A 21,307-nucleotide genomic window follows, 5' to 3' on the forward strand; every position below is an offset into this window, starting at 1 on the left:
GAAAGAGTTCCTTCTTAGCACAATTCATAAAATAAAAAGTTGATAACTTGGAGTTCATCAAAAGGAAAACTAGGACAAAATGAAAACAAAAAGTCCCAGGCCAGACAGCAGTGTGGTGGCGAAGGCAACTGGATCCCACAATTCCGACTTCGTGGTCCTAGTCTGGAACCTGGTGGCTTGAAGGGCATGTTGGGCATGTGTGCGTGCATGCCCAGAATCCTGAGAGGAGAGTGGAGGAGCTGGGACTGCGGTGTGGCCCTGCCCCGTGGAGGGTGACTGACCACTTTCCCGCCCTCTCTGTCTCTCTGGCAAGTGCATGTGTCCCATAACAAAAACAGAAAGGAAAAAAGTCCCAAACTACACATTCCACAAAGGGCTAATATTTAGAAAATATAAGGAGACTTCAAAAAGTTCAGGGAAAATGGAATTAAAATACATGTTTATTGGGACCAGCAGTTGGCATAATGGTTATGTCACTGGATCCCCACATAGCCAACCACAGTTCAAGTCCTGGATCCGATGGCTTGAAACTCATGCTGGGTGTGTGTGCGTGCATGCCCGAGATACCGAGAGAATGAAGGAGAAGGGGTTACAGTGTGGCCATCCTCCCTGGCAGGGTGTGTGGGGGGTGGTATGATCCCTTACTGCCTCTGTCTCTTCAGTGAGTGCACATGCCCTATAGCAAAAATTTCTCTTAAAAAAAAAAAATGCAAGCATATTTTGGTGTTAAGTTTTTCTAATCCATGCTTTTAAAAAAATTTTCATTTTCCACGAACTTTCTGAAGACCCCACATATAAGGAATCCCCAAATCTCTACGGTAAAAATAAATCAAATGGGAGGCCAGCAGGTAGTGTGGTAGGTAAGGTGCTTAACTCCTTCAGCCGACCACGGGTTGAGTCCTGGACCTAGAGACTTGAAAATCATGCTGGACATGTGTGCATGCATGCCCAAAATCCCAAGAGGAAAACGGAGAAGGAAATGCAGTGTGACCATGGACTCAGGGGGGGACTTCTCACTTTCTCTTGGTCTCTCTGTCTCTTTCCAGCGAGCACATGCACCCTATGGCACAAACCTGAAGAAATAAAAATATTTTTAAAAAAATCACGTAAAATAAAAACCAAAAAACGACCTTAAAAAAAAAACAAACAAAAAAAACCATCAAACAATCCAAAAAGAAAATGGGCAAAAGACAAGAACAGACATTTCAAACAAGCGAGACACAGAGGACAACAAAGCACACCAAACGATGTTCGACATTATCAGCCGTAAGGGATAGAAAAACTGTAATGAGTTGTTACTACATACCTATCAAACGGCTAAAAAAGAAAAAACAATGCTGACGCTACCAAATGCTAGCCTGGATGTGGAGAAACTCACTCACTCAAACACTGCTGGTGAGAAAGGGAAATGGTACAGCCGCTCTTGGAAAACGCGCGCCTCCCATGACACAGCACTGCACTCATCGATGGCTACTCCAGAAAAACTGACTTAAAAGCCTTACGCAAATGTCCATAGCAGACTTATTAATTTACTTATTTTTAAATTTTGCCAGATGGTATGTGTCCTCACTGGAAAGGAGGGAGAAAGTTAGAAAGCACTCAGCCCACGGGGGACAGTCACGCTACTGGGTCATTAGAAAAGTCATGACGTGTTTGTCTATGAAAAAAATGCATCATGTATTTTCCAAGGACCCAATATAATCCCTTCTCCTCCCCTTCTTCCTCCTTTCAGGATTTGGGGCATGCATGCACATAAGACCAGTGAGTTTCTTAAGCTGCTAGGCCCGGGACTTGAACAGTGTGGTCGGCCATGTGGGTCCGGCACCTCGGCTGCCAAGCCGCCAGCTGGCCCAGCTCTATTCTCAGCAACAAGAAACTGGAAACAGCCCCGATGTCCTTCAGTAGGTGAGTGGTTAAAGAAGCTGGGACATCATGCCACAGAAAACTACTCAGCAATAAAAAGAAGCGTGTTATCGGGAGTGGTAACCTGGATGACTCTCCAGAGCATAATGCTGAGTGAAAAGAGCCAATCTCAAAAGGTCACACACTTCCTGTCCACTTATGTAACACTCTAGAAATTACAGAAATGGAGACTAGATTAGTGACAGCCAGAGGTTAAGGAGGGGTGGGATGTGGCTGTGAGAGGGCAGCAGGAGAATCTTTGTGGGGACAGAAATTCTTAATCCAGACTGCTTTATTCTGTTCCTCAAAGACAGGTGGACAGAGGTACTGTCAGACTAACTTGCGTCCCCTAGAGAACTAATACTGCTCACAAATGTCTCCACATGCCTGGAGGGTGTAGCCCTGACAGAGGGACCGGTTCACCCCCCCTGTCCCCAAATGGAGCTTCTCGGTGCCTTCCCCAACCTGAATGGTGGTGATCATACCTTTTGCAGGAGCCTCGTGGTCTTCTGGCTCACCACCTTCGGAATGTCCTGGGATCTTCATCTTTTTCTTCTTAGTTTCTGTTTTAACTAAATATTTAGAAAAATTAAACACAAATTAAACAAAAGATTTGGCATTTATGATAACAGCTACCACTTAAAGATAGTCTTAATTCATGCTTGGTACATTATACACACCATCTGACTTATTTTCTTACTTTATTTTTTAATTTCTTTTTTATTTAACTTTATTTATTTTTAATTTGACCAGAAAGAGAGAGAGAAAGTGAGAAAGTAAGCCACCAGGCCCAGGACTTGAACCGTGGTCATCCATGTGGGAGTCCAGTGTCCTTAACTGCCACGCCACCTGCTGGCCCGCATCTGACTTATTTTCCAAGCAACCCAGCACCATGGTTTTCATCATCCTCCACAGAGATGAGGGAACGGAGAGCTGGGACACAGGTCACTTGCTGAGGTCAGCCTGACCATAAAGCTCATACTCATTCCTTTACTTGGTTCAAAATCCAAGGTCTGGGACCAGCAGTTAGCGTAATGGTTATGTCGCTGGACTCTCATGTAGTCCACCGTGGTTCGCGTCCTGGACCCGGTGGCTTAAAACTCATGCCGGGCACGTGTGCGTGCGTGCCCAAGATCCCGAGAGGAAAATGGAAGAGAAGGGGGGGATGATTTCTCGCTTTCTGTCTCTCGGTCTCTGTCTGTCTGGCGAGCGCATGCGCCCTAAAAACCACCAAAAAAAAAAAAAAAAAAAAAAAAAAAAAAAAAAACCCAAGGTCTAATCAGTTTCAGACATCCTCAAATCACAGTTTTAGTATTTCTACTTAAATTTGCTTTAGGGTCAGTGTAGTCACTGGAGAGAGACAGAGAGCGAGAGAGAGAGGAAATGAGGAAGCACCCCTCCCCAGGGAGGATGGCCACACCAAAATCCCTTCTCCTCTCAGGACTCTGGGCATGCATGCACATATACCCGGCATGTTTTTCAAGCCTCCAGGTCTAGGTTTCGAACCACACAGTCAGCCATGTGAGATCCAGCTACCTTAACCACCACACCACCTAACTGGCCCAGCTTTACTATTTCTTAACAAATCCTAGAGCACATGCGAGCCACATACCTTCTGAATGCTTGCGCTTTCTTTTTCCTATAGCCGTTTTGGGCTCTTCCTTGGCACCGTCCTCTCCGGAGCCCCTACCTCCATCCGCTGCCCCTTCCCCTGCAGGTGCGCCCTTGTTCTTCTTCTTCCCACTCTTCTTCTCACCAGACCCATTGGCCTCGGGGACTTCTTGCCCGCCAGCTTCCAGTCCCGCCTCCTGTCCCTTTTTGCGCTTCTTTGGCTTCTGACTCCTTGAATTTTCCTGGTGGTTTTTTAACTTCAGTTCCTTCTTTTCTTTTTTTCTAATCTTCTGCCGTTCTTCCTTCTTCTCTCTTTTATTCTTCTTCGCTTCTGATTGTTCTTCTGTGGTGTTGTTTGCTGTGGAGGAGCGGGCCTTGGTAGAGACTTCTGCGTGTGGACCTGCATCCTGGCTGAGTGGCTGTTGATCTTGACCCTTATTGACTGGCTCCTTATTTTAAGCAAAACCAAGACACACATTAATAGTTGTTCTCTTTTTGTTTTTGTTTTTTTTTGGAGAGGTTTTTGCTATAGGGCGTGTTCTTCTGTGGTGTTGTTTGCTGTGGAGGAGCGGGCCTTGGTAGAGACTTCTGCGTGTGGACCTGCATCCTGGCTGAGTGGCTGTTGATCTTGACCCTTATTGACTGGCTCCTTATTTTAAGCAAAACCAAGACACACATTAATAGTTGTTCTCTTTTTGTTTTTGTTTTTTTTTGGAGAGGTTTTTGCTATAGGGCGCATGCACTCACCAGACAGACAGAGAGACAGAAAGCAAGAAATCACCCCCTGGGGGGATGGCCACACCGCAATCCCTTCTCCATTCTTCTCTAGGGATCTTGGGCACGCACCCAAATGCGCACGGCGTGAGTTTTAAGTCACTGGGTCCAGGACTCGAACTGCGGTCGACTACATGGGAGTTCAGCAACATAGCCAATTATGCTAACTGCTGGTCCTGATAGTTGTTCTCTAAGTATGAGAAAATAATCATCCATATCATTGCAGACTGTTCAAGAAAAATGGTTTTATCCCTTGCCATCTTAAAATTGTGACCTCTCCAACCAAGAGCTAAAATGGAACAGGAAATGTGCAAAATCAGAAAAAATTCCCCCCAGCTCACACCCTTCTCTGCACTGAACAGATACTTTCGCTTCACTGGAAGAGTAAATAATTGTTATGTGACTTAGGCAAGTCCTTGAGTTCTAGCTAACCATTCCTCTGTCTAACCATTCATCGGAGGGAAGAACACTAAGGTGTGGCAGAAGCCACGGGACTGAAGTATTTCTAGACCTGGGTTCTAGTTCCAGCTCTCTTAATTACTAGTCAGGTGGGAACCAGCAGTTAGCGTAATGGCTGTCGTTGGACTCCCACATAGTCGACCGCGGTTTGCGTCCCAGACCCAGTGGCTTAAAACTCACACTGGGCGCATGTGCGTGCACACCCAAGATCCCGAGAGGAGAATAGAGAAGGGATTGCGGCGTGACCATCCCCCCTGGGGGATGATTTCTCGCTTTCTGTCTCTATGTTTCTGTCTGGCGAGCGCACGCGCCCTATAGCGAAAACCTCTCCAAAAAAAAAAAAAAAAAAATTACTAGTCAGGTACTCAGGGCAAGTTATTTACTCCAAATCTATTTCCCTATTTGTGCTATGAAGGGCAGTAATGCCTACCTAAGAGCTGATCCTAGAGTTAAATGAGAAAAGACGAGACTTGTAGCACAGTAGATACCCATGAAACCTGCCCACCGGAGGTCAAGAGCCATGTGAGTTATCAATTACTGGGCAAAGGTACCGTTTTACCACTAGCACTGAGAGGAACAGTCAGGGCATACAGGTAGAGTAGTAGAGTATAAAGAGGGGCAAGCAAGGAACCGCAGGAAACAAAACAGCTATGTGCACTGGAGTCAGATGGACTCTCCACTTCCTGCACGCCTTATCAAGATCGGCACACAGAGCCTATTTAAACCACCGACAGGGCCGGCAGGTGGCATGAAGGTTAAAACAGCTAGATTCCACGTGGCCAACTGTGTGGTTTGAGTTCTAGACTTGGTGGCTTGGAAAAACATGCCAGACATGTATGCGTGTGTGCCCAAATTTCCACCCCCGCCCTATTTCTATCCAGTGAGTGCACACACCCCATAGCACACTAATACAATTTTTAAAATAAATAAATATTGGGCTGTTGGAAAAGCCACGTGCATTTTTGCATAGAAAAATAGACAAAATACGTCATGACTTTTCCGACAACCCAATACATACACTCACATCAGCATAGCTCAGTCCCGTATTCTGCTGTGCTCTTGAGCCCCTTGCTTAAGACAGGACCTCGGACAACTTACTGAACTGCTCTGTGAGCCCTAATGCCTCTGGAGAGGCAGGGAGCGGGCCAATGGCAGCAGCTCAGAGCTGTTTGAGGGTTTGAGAAATCACTGTGCCTAGACTACTGCAGACCTGGATTCAAGGTCCACCTCTGTTAACTGCAGCTAAGTTACCTATAGTCTTCTTCCTCTGGGACTGCTATGCCCCAGAATACCACACCGCAGGACCCATGTGGTACGTGTTTGGTCTGCCTCCCCACGGAATATAGCTCCACAGGGCGGGACCTGGGCCCGCGTACAGCTGCACCCACGGTGACGAGGTGCTCACTGCGATGGGGGTCAGCTTTCTGGACAAGAAGAACAGAACATCATCCAAGCTGAAACCTGGCAGTAGTTCTGGGGAGATAAACATTTGGTAAAGATGAACGCAGACCATGGGACTTTCTGCTTTGCCTACAAAACTGCGGAGGTGCTGGGAGCTCCCCTGGGAGAAGGCGAAGGCACAGCAATTAACAACCGTGTTTTATATAGTACAGTTTACCATGAGTTGACCACTGATTATTTTACTCAGTTTTTAATTGTGCAAAACCTAAGAAAAACTAGAGGCCCTGTAGTTAATATAAACGATTTTGAATCTTTGATTCTTAGTTAAAATAATGAAAATAGCCTTTAAAAAATATTGTACTGGGACCAGCCGATGGCATAATGATTATGTTGATGGACTCTCACGTAGTTGATTGCGGTTCGATTCCCAGCCTGGACAGCCTGAAACTACATGGGGTGAGTGTGCACACGTGCCCAAAATCCCAACAGGAGAATGGAGGAGAAGGGATTGCAGTGTGGCCATTACCCCTGAGGGGTAATTTCTCACTTTCTGTGTCTCTGTCTCTGTCTCTCCAATGAGCACACATGCCCTATAGCAAAAATCTCTCTAAAAATTTTTAAAATACTGTACTAACAAGCATTAAACAGGAAAGTTTTTAGCATGATTAACCTGTAGTCTTTGCTCCTAGGGCTTTTATGACTGCAGCATGTAGATTACAAAACGTGAAAGGCAGCTGGGTGGATGCTCATGGGATAGAAGATAGAACAACACTGAATTTCAATTAATTGCTGCAAATCATCAAAAAAATTAAAATTAAAATTAGGTCCCCCATAAGTATCAATTAAATGGCTCTGAGGCTTCAAAGGTCCAATCCGTATATTCTTTTATCATTATCATTATTATTATTGTTGTTAAATTTATGTCAGATGGCCTCTGACATTGTGGGCTCACCAGAGGGAAGGGAAGTGAGAAATCACCCGCCAGAGGGATGACCACACCACGATCCCTTTGCCTCCATTCTCCTCTTGGGATTTTGGACACACACGTGCCCTAAGTGATTTCTCAAGCTGCGAGGTCTAGAACTGGACCTAAAGTTACAGTTGGCCATGTGGGAATCCAGCACCTTAACCACCATGCCACTTTCTGGCCCCGATTTATATATTCTGACAAGAGACAAACACGGCATACGCTGCCAAGATGAAGTTTCATTTGATCCCAATTTGCGGCTACAACTACTCTCTCTACCCAAACCAAGTCAACTCCTAATCATTTAACTAGAATAAAAGACCAGACATAACTTCACTGGTTTTTGAAGCTGACAGACGTCTCCTAATAGGAGATAAATTCCAAATAAGATCAAAGTGCAACTAAGTTCACAGGCAAAAATTTGAAATTATCAGTGTAAACAACACTATAACTAAAGACACCAAAGAAAGACTTTCTGCTGCCATGAGCATTACGCATCTGGGGAATTTCTACCAAACCACCTCGACTAAGAAGCAGTTGATTCCTTGACCAGGAGGGAGCTGCATGCTGAGTGAGGGCCATTAAATGCAGGCCTCCTTATCTACCTCAACAGTGCAGCATTAAGGGGCTTTGTGTGGCCTCCACATCCAGTCACCACGTCCTCAACCTGTTTAATTTTTCTTCAGATACTTTACATTTTTTATTCAAGGTGTAAAGGAGGCACTGAGTAAGTGCTGCAAAAATGAGCATTACTATCTACATTTTTTAGAAAACAGACTCAGGTTAAATCATGTGTGCAAGATCCAACATTTGGCAAACAGCACAGGAGGGATTCAAACCAGGTCTGTTAGAAATCCAAAGTTCCTGTTTTTTTTCCCAGTGCAGCCTATTGCCTGATTTCTAAGTGCATCTTAGCTGGTACCATTATCAAACATTAGGATGAAATACTTTTCTCTGAATAAGGAAATCTTCTTTGCAGTACATTCAAGTTTATTCCTTCCCATAAATGAAAGCACAAAGAGGCTCTCTGTTCTCTCAAGAAGGCTGTCTTGACCTTTAAAATAAGACATTCCCAATGCATTATTTCTAATTATTTGCCATACTGCAAGTCTAAAATTAGGTCCAACTTACACTGCCAGAAGCTTCAGAAAAGATATTCCACACCTGCTCCAGAATGGATTCATTATAAACTTTTAAACTGTTCTTCATCCAATTCTGTACGGAACAAAAAGAAAAGAAGCCATTGATCCCATTTGACATACACACACACAAGTTCTGTCAATGATGGGCCGCACAGCCCCTTCATTCTGAGAAGTCACTTCATCCATACCTGAAATTTTGCCTTTTTCCTGGGAACGTTGTCAAAAGCACTAATTTGCTCTAAAAGTTCTCTCACTTTGGGGCTGACATTAGGTCTCTTTATTAACTTATTAATTTTCTACAAAAAGAAAGATAAAAACAATAAATAAGCAACATGAATTTCATAAGAGCTCATCTAAAAAAGTCCACGCTATGCCAAAGGGTTCACACTTTGAGCTCTGATACTGTATTTATGTCTAGGCTTAAAAGCATGTAATTTCTATCCAATATAGTACTAGAGGTGTAGTTAGAGCAGTGAGGCAAGACAAAGAAAGAAAAGAAGTTCTAATTTGAAAGGACAAAGTAACATTACTTCCATTTGAAGATGATATAGTATTATACATAAAAAAACCCTAAAGATGCTACACAAAAAAAGTTGTTATAATAAAGAAATTCAACAAAGTTGCAGGATATAAAGTCAACAATCAAAACTCAAGTTTCATTTTGCTCATTAACAACGAATAATTTGAAAAGAAACAATTCCATTTGTACCACAGCACCAAAAAGAAGAGAGTAATTATGAATAAACTTAACCAAAGAGGCAAAAGACCTGTATACTGAGAACTACAAAATAATGCCATTAGGAACACACACACACACACACACACACACACACACACACACACAAATAAACCAAAAGACATCCTACGTTCATGGATTAGAAGACTTTTATTGTTAAGATGTCAATACCACTCAAAGTAATCTATAGAATCAATGTAACTCCTATTTCCCCTCAGAAATAGAAAAATTCATTGTTTTTATTTTGTTGCCTGTGTTTTTGGCATCATACCCAAGATATCACTGCCAAGTTCAGTGTCATGAAGCTTCCCCCTTCTGCTTTCTCTTAAGAGTTTGTAGTTTTACCTTTTAAATTTAGGTATTTTATTCATTTTGAGTTAATTTCTGTATGGTGTAAGGTAAGGGGTCCATCTTCATTCTTTTGCTTATGAATGTCCAGTTTTCCTAGTACCATTTGTTGAAAGACTATTCTTTCTCCCACTGAATGATCTTGGCACCTTTGTCAAAATTCATATGCCATAAACAAAGGGACTTCAGTTAGGGAAAAAAAATAGAAATAAGGTATGGGTTTATTTTGGTGTAGAAGTTTTGGAAACCCATGAATTTTTTTCATTATATGTCAGTCCTTTATATTAATGACTTCAGAATAATCAATCTCCAACTAAAAAAATTTAGGAGAACAGTGATTCCTACCACAATTATTTAATTCTATTATTGGATTTAAGGGGAAAAAAAAAATCCCCAAATCTACATCTGTTAAAAGGGTCACAGAGCAGCCCAGTTTCATCTCCCAACAAATAATATTTACTCTTCTTTTTAATTATTTTTATTTAACTTTATTTATTTTTAATTTGACTGGGGGGTAGGGGAGAGAGAAAGAAAGCTGCTAAGTCCAGGACTCAAACCTTGGTTAGCCATGTGGGAGTCCAGTGCCCTTAAGCACCACACCACCGGCCAGACCTTTAACATTTACTCTTAGCCATCTGTGAACTCGAGCGTTAGGGATGAGTAGGCGGGGAGTGGACCAGTGGCTGGGACAAAACCAGAAGCAGTTTCTTCATTTATAACACAATGGCAGATAGAACTGTTGAAGCCCTGAAGTTTAAAGCAAGGGTCAGCAACCTTTTCTGTAAAGGATGAAAATCTTTTCCGTAAAGGGTCAGATAGTATGTTAAGCTTTGCGGACCATATTTTCTGTCACAGCTACTCAAGGACCAACCACTACCTTACAGCACTACCACAGCCCTACAGAATATAAAAACAAATAAGCATGGCTGTGTTCCCAAAATACTTTATCTGCAAAGAGGAGGCAGGTTGGATTGGGCCACAGGCCACACACTTAGCTGACCTCTGCATTACACGATTTCATCTGAGTGATGACAGAGGAGAGAGAACTCACAGACACAGGTATCTCAAGCTAAAGGCCTAGGGCTGTCTGGTTCCTAGGCGCTTACAGCAGAGAGTGCCTCAAAGGTCGACAGCCTATCGACAAAGAATTTCACTGGCTTCTCAACTTGCACTAGGCAGGCTGTAAGTCCTTGTGGACAGAACAACTGCCCTCCTAGTAAGCTAGTCAAAATCAGAAAATTCATGTTCAAACACTTTTACATAGAATTTCCACATAGATGACATCTGTCTTCTCATTTCCCATCTTTTCTGAAGCCTTCCTCCTGCTATCCTGCAAACAGCAACATTCTGGAAGTTAGAGTTCTCAGTGAATTAGGGATTTCATTGATTTTGCCATTTTTATTGTACATTTTTGTTTTTCTTAAGCAGAAAACTCCTTATATTTATGAAAACGTCCTCATTTTGCTTGCTTCTGATGAATCACAGACACAATGTATGTATTAACATGATTTGAATGATAAAAGCTGCATTGTCACTAAACTTAGACCAAGATTAAAAAGTTTCTGTTCAGTTTGGTGGCCAAAGAAAGCAAATGAGAATTCTAAGATACTTTTGCAAGAAATCTGCAAAACATGGATTAAAGACAAATGCACTGCAACTGTATTAGAAAAATAAATAACTCTTTTTTCAAGTTTTAGTTCAATCTAATCTACCCTAAGACAAGATGTTTCCTGGGTTTCTCTGCATGGATGACACAGTTATTCTTAGTCCCTTAGGCTTCCGAGGAAACAGAAGATATCACATGAAACTACTGGGTGGATAAGAAAGACGTTACCCAAGAGATCAGCAGGTGGCGTGGTGGTTAAGGCGCTGGACACTCCACATGGCCAACCACAGTTTGAGTCCTGGACCTGGTGGCCACTTTTTTATTTTCCCTCTCTCTCTCTGGTCAAATTAAAATAAAATGAATGAGTACATAACAGTACATAAATAATTCCTAAAAATAGATAAAAAGGTATTACCTGAATCCAGGCTTGCTGTTTAACATCGCCTTTGAAGGTTTTACCCTCATAGCCTTTGCCACCATACTTCTGATCTTCACTTATGCATTTCACGTGGTTTTTATAATCATCGCCCCTTTAAAGTGATCAAAAGTTCCGTCATTAGTTGATGCCCAGGTTGGAGGCTCTGTCTGATGCCAGCATGCTGCTCCCCCCCTTCTGTAGTCCACCCTGCACTTTTCCACACCCATCGGCTGCACAAGCACGCCATCTACTTCACTTACGTGTCATAAGTGGATTTACACCAAAGAGAAAAGGAAGCAAGCGTCTGCAATGAGGCAATGGGGGGATTTTATCTTTTACTTTACGTATTTATTTTTGACCTGTGTTGCTCGAGCTGACCTCAATCTTGTCTCAGCCTCCCAAGGAGCTGGGACCTCACACAGGCACCACCACACATGGCTGGCTTTATCTTACATTACAAAAATTTGAATGGCTTCCTGATAATATAGCAGGCAATCAATAATTCACCGCAGAATATCAGGCCATCAAAAGTACTGGATCTCAGAGTGCTGGAAAAAAAAAAAAAACAACCTCCCCCTTCCCCACCAAAAAAAAAACATCGATTCTCTCTCATACCATTGTGTTAAAGCTTTATGGAGTTCCTCAAGAAAATGTTAGGGTCAAGGTCAGAAAGAGGCCGCTAAATATAAACAAGCCATCAATTTTTACATTTTATATATCAAATTTCCTCCTAAGATTGGGTATGAACAAAGAGTTTGGCAGTTTCAAAAAATATTGCCGGTCTAGGTTGAAAATGGACCATCAGCAAATACCATCAAAATATCTTTGAAGGCACAGTGGCAGAGGCAGCCATAAGCTAGCCTTTCTTTTTTTGAAAAATTTTTGCTAAAAGGCACGTGTGCTTGCCAGAGAGACTGAGACAGAGACACAGAAAGCAAGAAATCACCCCCCAGAGGGGACGGCCATACTGCAATCCCTTCTCCATTCTCCTCTTGGGATTTGGGGCATGCACACACATGCACCTGGGATGAGTTTCAGGCCACCGGTTTTAGGACTCGAACTACGTGGGAGTCCAGTAATATAACCATTATGCCATCTGGTAGTCCCCACAGCCAGCTTTTTAACTTGAACCCCCTGAGGCTGAAGCAGAATTAACATAACACAGAAGTGGTTAGCAACCTGAAGACAAAGTTAAGAAAAACAGAAATGTACAACCTGTTGAGCACCTCAGGGTCCATCCTGCCTCTTCTCCTCTAATTCTTCCCTTTTACAGGGACAGCCTCAGTGAGAGTATCTTCCTAATAAACTTATGAGGTCCGGAGAAACCTAACTTCCCTCGCACCTTCGATTTTTTAGGAAAGATCTTGTCTCCTGTTATCAGACATCTCCCTCACTGTGAATGAATACGTTCGCTTTCTGGTTTCTAAGCCCAGTGTAATGAGCATGTGATACTTCTGATGTAACACAAGTCCCTCCATGCAGTCATTCCCTGAACCTGGTAATGGTGGCCACATGCTGGAAGCCATGCCACTAACTGTCAGAATACTCTGGTTGCCGTAATTCCCCTTCCTTTAGTTTTCTATTTAAAATATCCTTAAAAAGGCAAATGGCTTTATGAAGTTCTTTTTAAGAAGCATATAAGTTCGTTGTTGTTGTTTTGTTTTTGGAGCGATTTTTGCTATAGGGCACGTGCACTCACCAAAAAGAAAAACAGACAGAAAGTGAGAAATCATCCCCCAGAGGGGATGGCCACGCCGCAATCCCTTCTCCTCCATTCTCCTCTCAGGATTTTGGGCATGCATGCACACACGCCCAGCCTGAGTTTAAGCCACGGAATCCAGGACTTGAACCGTGGTCGACTACGTGGGAGTCCAGCGACATAGCCATTACGCCAACTGCTGGTCCCAAGTTTGTTGTTTTGTTCTGCTATCAGGTGTGTGTACCTGCTGGAGAGAGCTGGAGGGAGAGGAGCTGAGAAATCACCCCTGGGGGAATGGCCATGCTGTAATCCCTTCTCTTCTGTTCTCCTCTTAGGGTTTTGGGTACACCTGTACATGCGCCTAGTGTGTTTCTCAGGCTTCCAGGACCAGGATCCAAACCATGCAGTCAGCCATGCGGGATCTAGTCAACCACATCACCTGGCTAGCCCATTAAACTAGTTTTAATCAGTGGACCCTAAATTTCTTTTCTCAAATTTGCCTCTATTTTTTCAAGCTTTATGCAGCAAGGGTTTCCAAAACTGGTGTGGCCCTCTACTACAGATCTACAGGAATTCTGCAGAACTTACCAGAAATCTTTACCACAGTCAATGCAAGAAAGGCATTCACAGTTTCTGCAAACAGCTACGTGCTTTTCCACTTGTATTTTCTTCACTGATTCACCACACGCATTGCATGTAAAAAATACCATTTTTAGCTAAATGATGAGATAGTCTCCAGCCAAGATTGGCTTTAAGTTGTATCCTAAACAAAGAAAGAAAAACAAAAGGAAAATCATCATTATACTGAAACTTCTATTCCCAATAAATAATTATTGTAGCTAAGTTTTTTTGGCCAGACTTTCACATAAATATCGAAGTTGATTAACAGTCTACATAAAACTCTATCAGTCATGGAACCAGCAGTTAGCGTAATGGCTATGTCGCTGGACTCCCACGTAGTCGACCGCGGTTTGTGTCCCGGACCCGGTGGCTTAAAACACACGCCGGGCACGTGTGCGTGCGTGCCCAAGATCCTGAGAGGAGAATGGAGGAGAAGGGATTGCGGTGTGACCATCCCCCTGGGGGGTGATTTCTCGCTTTCTGTCTCTATGTCTCTCTCTGTCTGTCTGGCGAGCGCACGCGCCCTATAGCAAAAATCTCTCCCAAAAAAAAAAAAAAAAAAAAACAACTCGATCAGTCATGTAAATAAAACTATCATTAACGATAACAGCTAACATCTGTTGAACGCATCCTTACCGCGTGCCAGACACTACTCTAAGAACTTTACATTATATTAGAGCCTTTTAGATAGCCCTCACAGCAACTCTAGGAAAGAATTTATATGAGATAATTGAGGCAGACAGACTAAGTAACTTGCCCAAGATGTGGTAACTGAAGGGGGATTTAAACCTGGCAAATTGGCTTTAGACATAAAGAGCCTTTGAGATAAGTAGTATATCTTATTTTCTGTAGTAACTAAGCTTGTATACTCACACTCTCTTGGAATTTCAAGATTTTTTTTTTTTGCATCACAATAAATTTGTTATTTTATTTATTTATTTATTTTTGCTATAGGGCACGTGCACTCGCCAGACAGACAGAGAAAGACAGAGAGACAGAAAGCGAGAAATCACCCCCCAGGGGGGATGGTCACGCCGCAATCCCTTCTCCTCTGTTCTCGTCTCGGGATCTTGGGCGCGCACGCACACGCGCCTGGCATGTTTTAAGCCACCGGGTCTGGGACGCGAACCGCGGTCGACTACATAGGAGTCCAACGACATAGCCATTACACTAACTGCTGGTCCCATAAGCTTGTTCTTTAATCTCATTTTTTTCCATAAACTTTCGAAGTACGCTCATACATATGTATAGAAAATATGTAAAATGAAGCTTACAGAAGGTATTACAACTTAGGTAGTCACCATAAACAAAAGCAGGTCCCCAAATACAGTAAGAACATAAGGGGAAACTGAGGAAAGTTAAGAAAGCAGAGAAGCCTAAAGACAATTTCTATAGGCACTAAAAAAGTTCACACATTACTATGTATGCACAGATGTTAGAATATGCAGACTCAGGAGCCTTAGCAGACGGAGGAGGTGAGGACGCCCTTCACATGACCTTCTTGTCAGATTGGTCAGAAGAAAGGGAGCCACAGCCAGGTGTCCCACTGCTGGGTGCTGGATTACGTGGAGGAGTTACACACTCGGGTGTCCCCAACACTCAGCAGCGCGGAGTGTCTGCACATATACACAAACACTATTTTAAAACCTCACAGAGACACTACCGTGCTCAAAAAATACCGATTCATCTAAAGATGTTACAGAAGTCATACTGTCATGTAACTTTCTATAACCTTTTCATCACTAGATTCTAAAAGAGCTTTGCCACTTTATGAGTTTCAGAGCAAAAACACTGAGAATCATTTAACCCAGCACATTCTTTTTCATTAAGAAAATGAAAGTGAGGAATAAGTAAAATGATGCAATCTGCCTGAGAGTAAGACTACCTCCAAGAACACAATGAACAGACTCTTGCTTGGTTCACAGAGCATTCTCATGCATAACATCCCTCTACCAACCTGATCCCGTGGGAGGTCACACCTCAGCAAGGTTTAGATGTGTAAACATCCACTCCACCTTGAATGGAAAGGTACCCAGGATTCACAAAGCCCAGCCGGTCTCTTGTGGAGGCCTCTTGCCCTGTGGGGCACAACGGACAGCCGTCTGCTTTATGTTACAAACAAACTGCCGGCCCCTGGGCAGACCCCAGCTCATCCACAGCCTAGCACCAAACACGGAGAGCAAACGTGACCCCAGGAAGCGCTCAAACAACTACCGTCTCATCTGGTTACGGTATGGGTGTGTGATGTAGCCCCGAGTTCCCGGGAGCCGGGCCCCTTCCGTTCACTGATGAAGGAAGGAGGGGGGACGAAGGGTTTCAGTAAGCCTTCAGATCCAACTGGGAGGGGCTAGATGGGGGTAGTGGTAAAACAGGCACCGTACAGCTGACCCAGAAGGGAAGGCTCCAGCTTTGCCCCTAGAGACCTTCCTAGGAACATCGAGCATACACGTCCCGGCATCCAGGTCTGGCTGCGTCTGGGGCTCAGTCACAGCCATAGAACTTCTGTTGGGAGTTGTCCTGCTCCTCTCTCTTGGAAGAAATGAATTAAAACAAGAAAAAAAAAGAGGGAGAACATTCAATCGGGAGACTTCCCACGCGCCAGTCTACTGTGGGTGATCAAAAATTAAGGCCTAGGAAGGACAGTTAAAGACAAAATACTATCAACTGGAAGGAGCCAGTGATGTTGACAGAAAAGATGCTCAGGATATCTGCAAAACAAGTTATCCTTCTGGAGACTAGCCACACACAGTGTAAACATCAACTCAGGAGAGATTTAGAATGTGTAGACTGTATAGTCAATCAGCACTCAGTCTGCCTCCCTCAGACTTTTACACCGGACCCGAGATGGAGGAATGTGTCCATTTACTTGGCCAACGAGATAAGGTCTGTTAGGAGCTTACCTATCCCTTACCCACAGAGTACCCTGGCCCCAGCCCGAGAGTTAGCTTGATGATGCCTGACACCCAACCTAACCTCCAGGAAAAATACCTTTCGTGTATGCTGTAAACACTTCCTTGGGCTACAATAAACAGCAAGCTTTTAAAACCCTCAAAACTAGCTTGAACACGCAGTAGATAGGATGTCCCAAGTTTTAATGCAAGGCTTAATGATTTCAGAAATACAAATGCTAAAAACTAACAAAAAGACATCATGTGTGAATTCAGTCCCTCTAACTGAAGATAGCAAATGATGCCCAAAACAAAACAATCAAACTCCATAAGACTAGATCAATGTGAAAGAAATGTAAATAATAAACTTCCAAATGTGTTTTTCTTTTTTTTTTTCTTTTTTTTTGGGGGGGGAGAGGTTTCTGCTATAGGGTGCGTGTCCTTGCCAGAAAGACAGAGAGACAGAAAGTGAGAAATCACCCCCTAGGGGGATGGCCACACCGCATTCCCTCCTCCATTCTCCTCTTGGGATCTTGGGCACGCACGCACGCACGCACGCACGCACATGCACCTGGCCTGAGTTTAAGCTGCCGGGTCCAGGCCACAGTCGACTACATAGGAGTCCAGTGACATAGCCATTATGCCAACTGTTGGTCCCTCTTCTTTTTTTTCAAATGTGTTTCTGATAAGTCTGTAACACCAATGCTTCTGAAGTTACAAAAGCTTAAAACTGTAGTAAGACTCTTAGGGTACTCTGTCTCCCAGGCTCAGACACGATGTAGCTCTCAATCTTTAGTTCTCAGTATAAAAAGATGGGGCTTTGGGGCCAGCAGTTAGCGTAATGGCTATGTTGCTGGACTCCCATGTAGTCGACCGTAGTTCGAGTCCCAGACCCGGTGGCTTAAACTCACACTGGGTGCATGTGCGTGCGTGCCCAAGATCCTGAGAGGAGAATGGAGGAGAAGGGATTGCGGTGTGGCCATCCCCCCTGGGGGGTGATTTCTCGCTTTCTATCTCTCTGTCTCTGTCTGTCTGGCGAGCACACGCGCCCTATAGCAAAAACCTCTCCAAAAAAAAAAAAAGATGGGGCTTTTTTATGGGGCAGGACCTAAATAAGAAGAGTCCCCTTTTCCCTGGCTCCCCAACGCCCTGTATTCAGTACAGTCTCAATAAGAGATTCCACATGCTCTTTACCCCAGAGACATGGGCACATTAAAAGAGAAAGGCAAAGAAGGTGTTCTTGGATTGGCTGGGTGTGCACTCTGGCTCTTGCTCAGGAGAGTCACTGTAACACAACTCAGTAGACATTTACTGGATGCTAAATGTGTATCAGAAGGTACACTGGGACCAGCCTACTGTGCAGTGGTTAAGGGGGTTGGATTCCATATGGCCGACTTCACAGTTTGAATCCTAGACCCTGAGGACACACCAGTTATGTGTGATGTGTGTGCGTGCACATGCGTGTGCAATCCCAAGAAAATGGAGGCAGGATTGTGGTGTGGCTATCCCCTGTGAGAGGTGCTTTTTCACTTTCCCTCATTCTGCCTTTCTCTGGTGAGTGCCTATGCCCTACAAAACAATTTCTTAAGAAAGGGTGGGGGACGGGACCAGCAGTTGGTGTAGCGGCTATGTTGCTGGACTCCCACGTAGTTGACCATGGTTCGAGTCTCGGACCCGGTGGCTTAAACTCACGCCGGGTGCGTGTGTGCGTGCCCAAGATCCCAAGAGGAGAACGGAGGAGAAGGGATTGCGGCGTGGCCATCCCCCCGGGGGTTGATTTCTCGCTTTCTGTCTCTCTCTCTCTGTCTGTCTTTCTGGCGAGTGCACGCGCCCTATAGCAAAAACCTCTCCCCCCCAAAAAATAAATAAATAAAAAAGAAAGGGTGGGGGAGGGAGGTCCAGTAGGTGGCGTGTGGTAGTTAAGATGCGGGACTCCCACATGATCCACTGCAGTTTGAGTCCCAGACCTGGCAGCCAGACGAGTGTGCATGCATGCTTAGAATCCTGAATGGAGAATTGGGATTGAGGCAAGGCCATCCCCCAGCGGGGGGTGGCGGGGATTTCTCGTTTCCCCCCCCCCTCTCTCTCTCCAGCAAGAGCACACACCCTAAAAAATAAGAAGAAGAAGGTACGCTCTCCAGATCACACAGGTGCTCACACACAAAGGAGACTTCTTTGGGTGCTTCTGGCTGGCTGCTTGTCTGTCTGGTCAATGTACTAAGGTCTCACCACATGCTATATCCGAGAAAAAGATGACCCAGCAATAGAACATACAGTCATTAGTTCTCTACAAAGCCATTTCAAGTCACTCGAGATTACAACCACACCCTCCATCTCCAAGACAGCTATGATCACACCACCACCGACCGAGAGAAAACCCAGGTTCAGGAGGCTGGGATCTACCTAATGTCACATAAGTGGTAGAGACAGCCTGAAAGGCTGGGTGATAAGCCCAGGCTCCTGCCTTGCCTTTTTCTTGACCTGTCATGTCCCTGTCATTTGCTTGCCCATTACTTAGCATCTGGGACCTTGAGATCCTGACCCCAAGGGGGAGAAAAAATTAAAGGCTCTACAAGATGACCTTCCATTTATACATACATGAACCCTAAACCTAGTTCTAAAGCCAGTCCACATTGGTCAAGGAGACCACCCACGCCACAGGGGAATTTGTCAGGTATTGGACAGCTGTGTGAAGGACTCTAGGGACCATAGCCTTCTCTTAACATCCATGTCACAGAGGAGGCTGTCGGGGCTTAGACAGTGATGCTGAGCTGAGAGGCAGTAGCCAGCGGTCAGTAAGGGGCTGGGAACTTGTGAAGGATTCTGGGCACCTTAGTTTTCCCTTAACAGGATGGTGGCCATGTTTTGGTGGTCTGGGCCCAGGCTCAGAAGCAGAGTATCTGAGCTGGAGCCTGTATCTGCCAATGCCATACACAAAAGGTCATTAAAAACGGAATGACTTTAAGGATCTTAACTTTCTAGAACCGGGTTACTTGTATCCTGACCCAACTGCAGAAAGACCTATTAATTTGCCCATCAATGCTATTGAACTGAGTTCCCTCCCAAACCCTTGCTCCTTTAAGTAGGACTCTTGGCCCCATCCATGCGTCTTCATAAATCCACTCTGGCTTCCTCTGGCTCCTCATTCCGTGAGTGTACATTCTACCACCCTGTCCCCTGATAATATGCCCTTGGGTTGGTTTTGAGATTTGGATCTGTAGTAATTTTTACCTTCTTCCCTCTACATTTTTGTACTGTTCATTTTATTGTTTTTACATAAATAATATTACTCCTAAAACACTCTGTAACACACTGACTTATACCCCGTTTCCACAACAACCACTGAGAACACCCATCTGAGGGGCTAGGCTGGCAACCCCACAACAGCCCTCAATGAGCACCATGACCTAGAGTGAGCCACTGCCCACTGTGATCTCCAAGTTCTCCCCATTGGGAACAAGGGGTCAAGCCAACTAGACCAGACCCATGCCCTAAACAAGTTAGCTGTTCTCAGCCCCTAAGACTCAGGCCCAGTCAGTGGTGTGGTAGTTAAGGCAGCTGGATCCCATACAGCTGACTGACCCATTCGAGTCCTGGACCCGGCAGCCTGAAAAACATTGGCAGACCAGCAGACAGTGTAATGGTTACATTGCTGGACTCCCATGTAGTCAACTACAGTTCAAGTCCTGGACCTAGTGGATTAAAAAACTCATGCCAGACACATGTGCATGCATGCCCAAAATCCTGAGAGTAGAATGGAGGAGAAGGGATGGTAGCATGGCCATCCCCCTGGGGGGTGACTTCTCACTTTCTGTCTCTGTCTCTCCAGCAAACAATCTCTCTTAAAAAAAAAAAAAACAAACACGCGAGCGGGCCGATAGCATAACAGTTACATCACTGGACTCCTACAGAGTCAATCATAGTTCGAGTCCCAGACCCAGTGGTTTAAAAAACTCATGCCACACATTAAGTGCGTGTGCGTGAGTGCACAAGATCCTGAAAAGAGAATTAAGGAGAAGGAAGTGCAGCAGGGTCATCCCCCCAGGGAGTGATTTCTCCCTTTCTGTCTCTTTCTGTTTCTCTGGCATGCACACACACCCTCGAACAAAAGTCTCTCTTTTTTTGGAGAGGTTTTTGCTACAGGGCACATGCACTTGCCAGAAAGAGAGACAGACAGAAAGCAAGAAATCACCCCACAGGGGGGATGGCCACATGGCAATCCCTTCTCCTCCATTCTCCTCTTGGGATCTTGGGCATGCACGCACACGTGCCCAGGGTGAGTTTAAGCCACCAGGTCTAGGACTGGAACCGCAGTTGACTACATGGGACTCCAGTGACATAGCCATTACGCCAACTGCTGGTCCCCAAAAGTCTCTTTTAAAAAAGAAAAACAAAACAAAACAAAACAAAAAACCCTCATGCTGGGCACATGTACATGCTTGCCCAAAATATCCTGGGAGGGTGATTTCTTGCTTTCTGTCTCTCCAGCAAGTGCACACACCCTATAGCAAAAATCTCTTAAAACACACACACACACAGGGACCAGCAGTTAGTGTAATGGCTATGTCGCTGGACTCCCATGTAGTCGAACGCGGTTTGAGTCTTGGACCCGGTGTCTTAAACTCACACCAGGAGCGTGTGCGTACGTGCCCAAGATCCCAAGAGAATGGAGGAGAAGGGATTCTGGCGTGACCATCCCCCCGGGGGATGATTTCTCGCTTTCTGTCTGGCGCGC

General features: G+C 44.6%; 1 protein-coding gene across 1 annotated transcript in view; it reads right to left on the reverse strand.

The window, feature by feature from the left end:
* The window catches only part of LYAR (Ly1 antibody reactive), a 17,419-nt gene extending 1,691 nt beyond the window's left edge, over positions 1-15,728 (reverse strand). The window contains exons 1-7 of the mRNA XM_027766209.1: positions 15,642-15,728; positions 13,652-13,826; positions 11,362-11,476; positions 8,445-8,552; positions 8,246-8,329; positions 3,515-3,947; positions 2,388-2,474 (exon numbers count right to left, since the gene is read on the reverse strand). Of these exons, the coding sequence (XP_027622010.1) occupies positions 2,388-2,474; positions 3,515-3,947; positions 8,246-8,329; positions 8,445-8,552; positions 11,362-11,476; positions 13,652-13,773 (949 nt within the window). The 5' untranslated portion in view covers positions 13,774-13,826; positions 15,642-15,728. The remainder of the gene's footprint in view (positions 1-2,387; positions 2,475-3,514; positions 3,948-8,245; positions 8,330-8,444; positions 8,553-11,361; positions 11,477-13,651; positions 13,827-15,641) is intronic.
* Between the last annotated feature and the right edge of the window lie 5,579 nt (positions 15,729-21,307).

The sequence above is a fragment of the Tupaia chinensis genome, unplaced genomic scaffold (genome assembly GCF_000334495.1).
Source record: "Tupaia chinensis unplaced genomic scaffold, TupChi_1.0 Scaffold141490_1, whole genome shotgun sequence".
Lineage (NCBI taxonomy): Eukaryota > Metazoa > Chordata > Mammalia > Scandentia > Tupaiidae > Tupaia > Tupaia belangeri.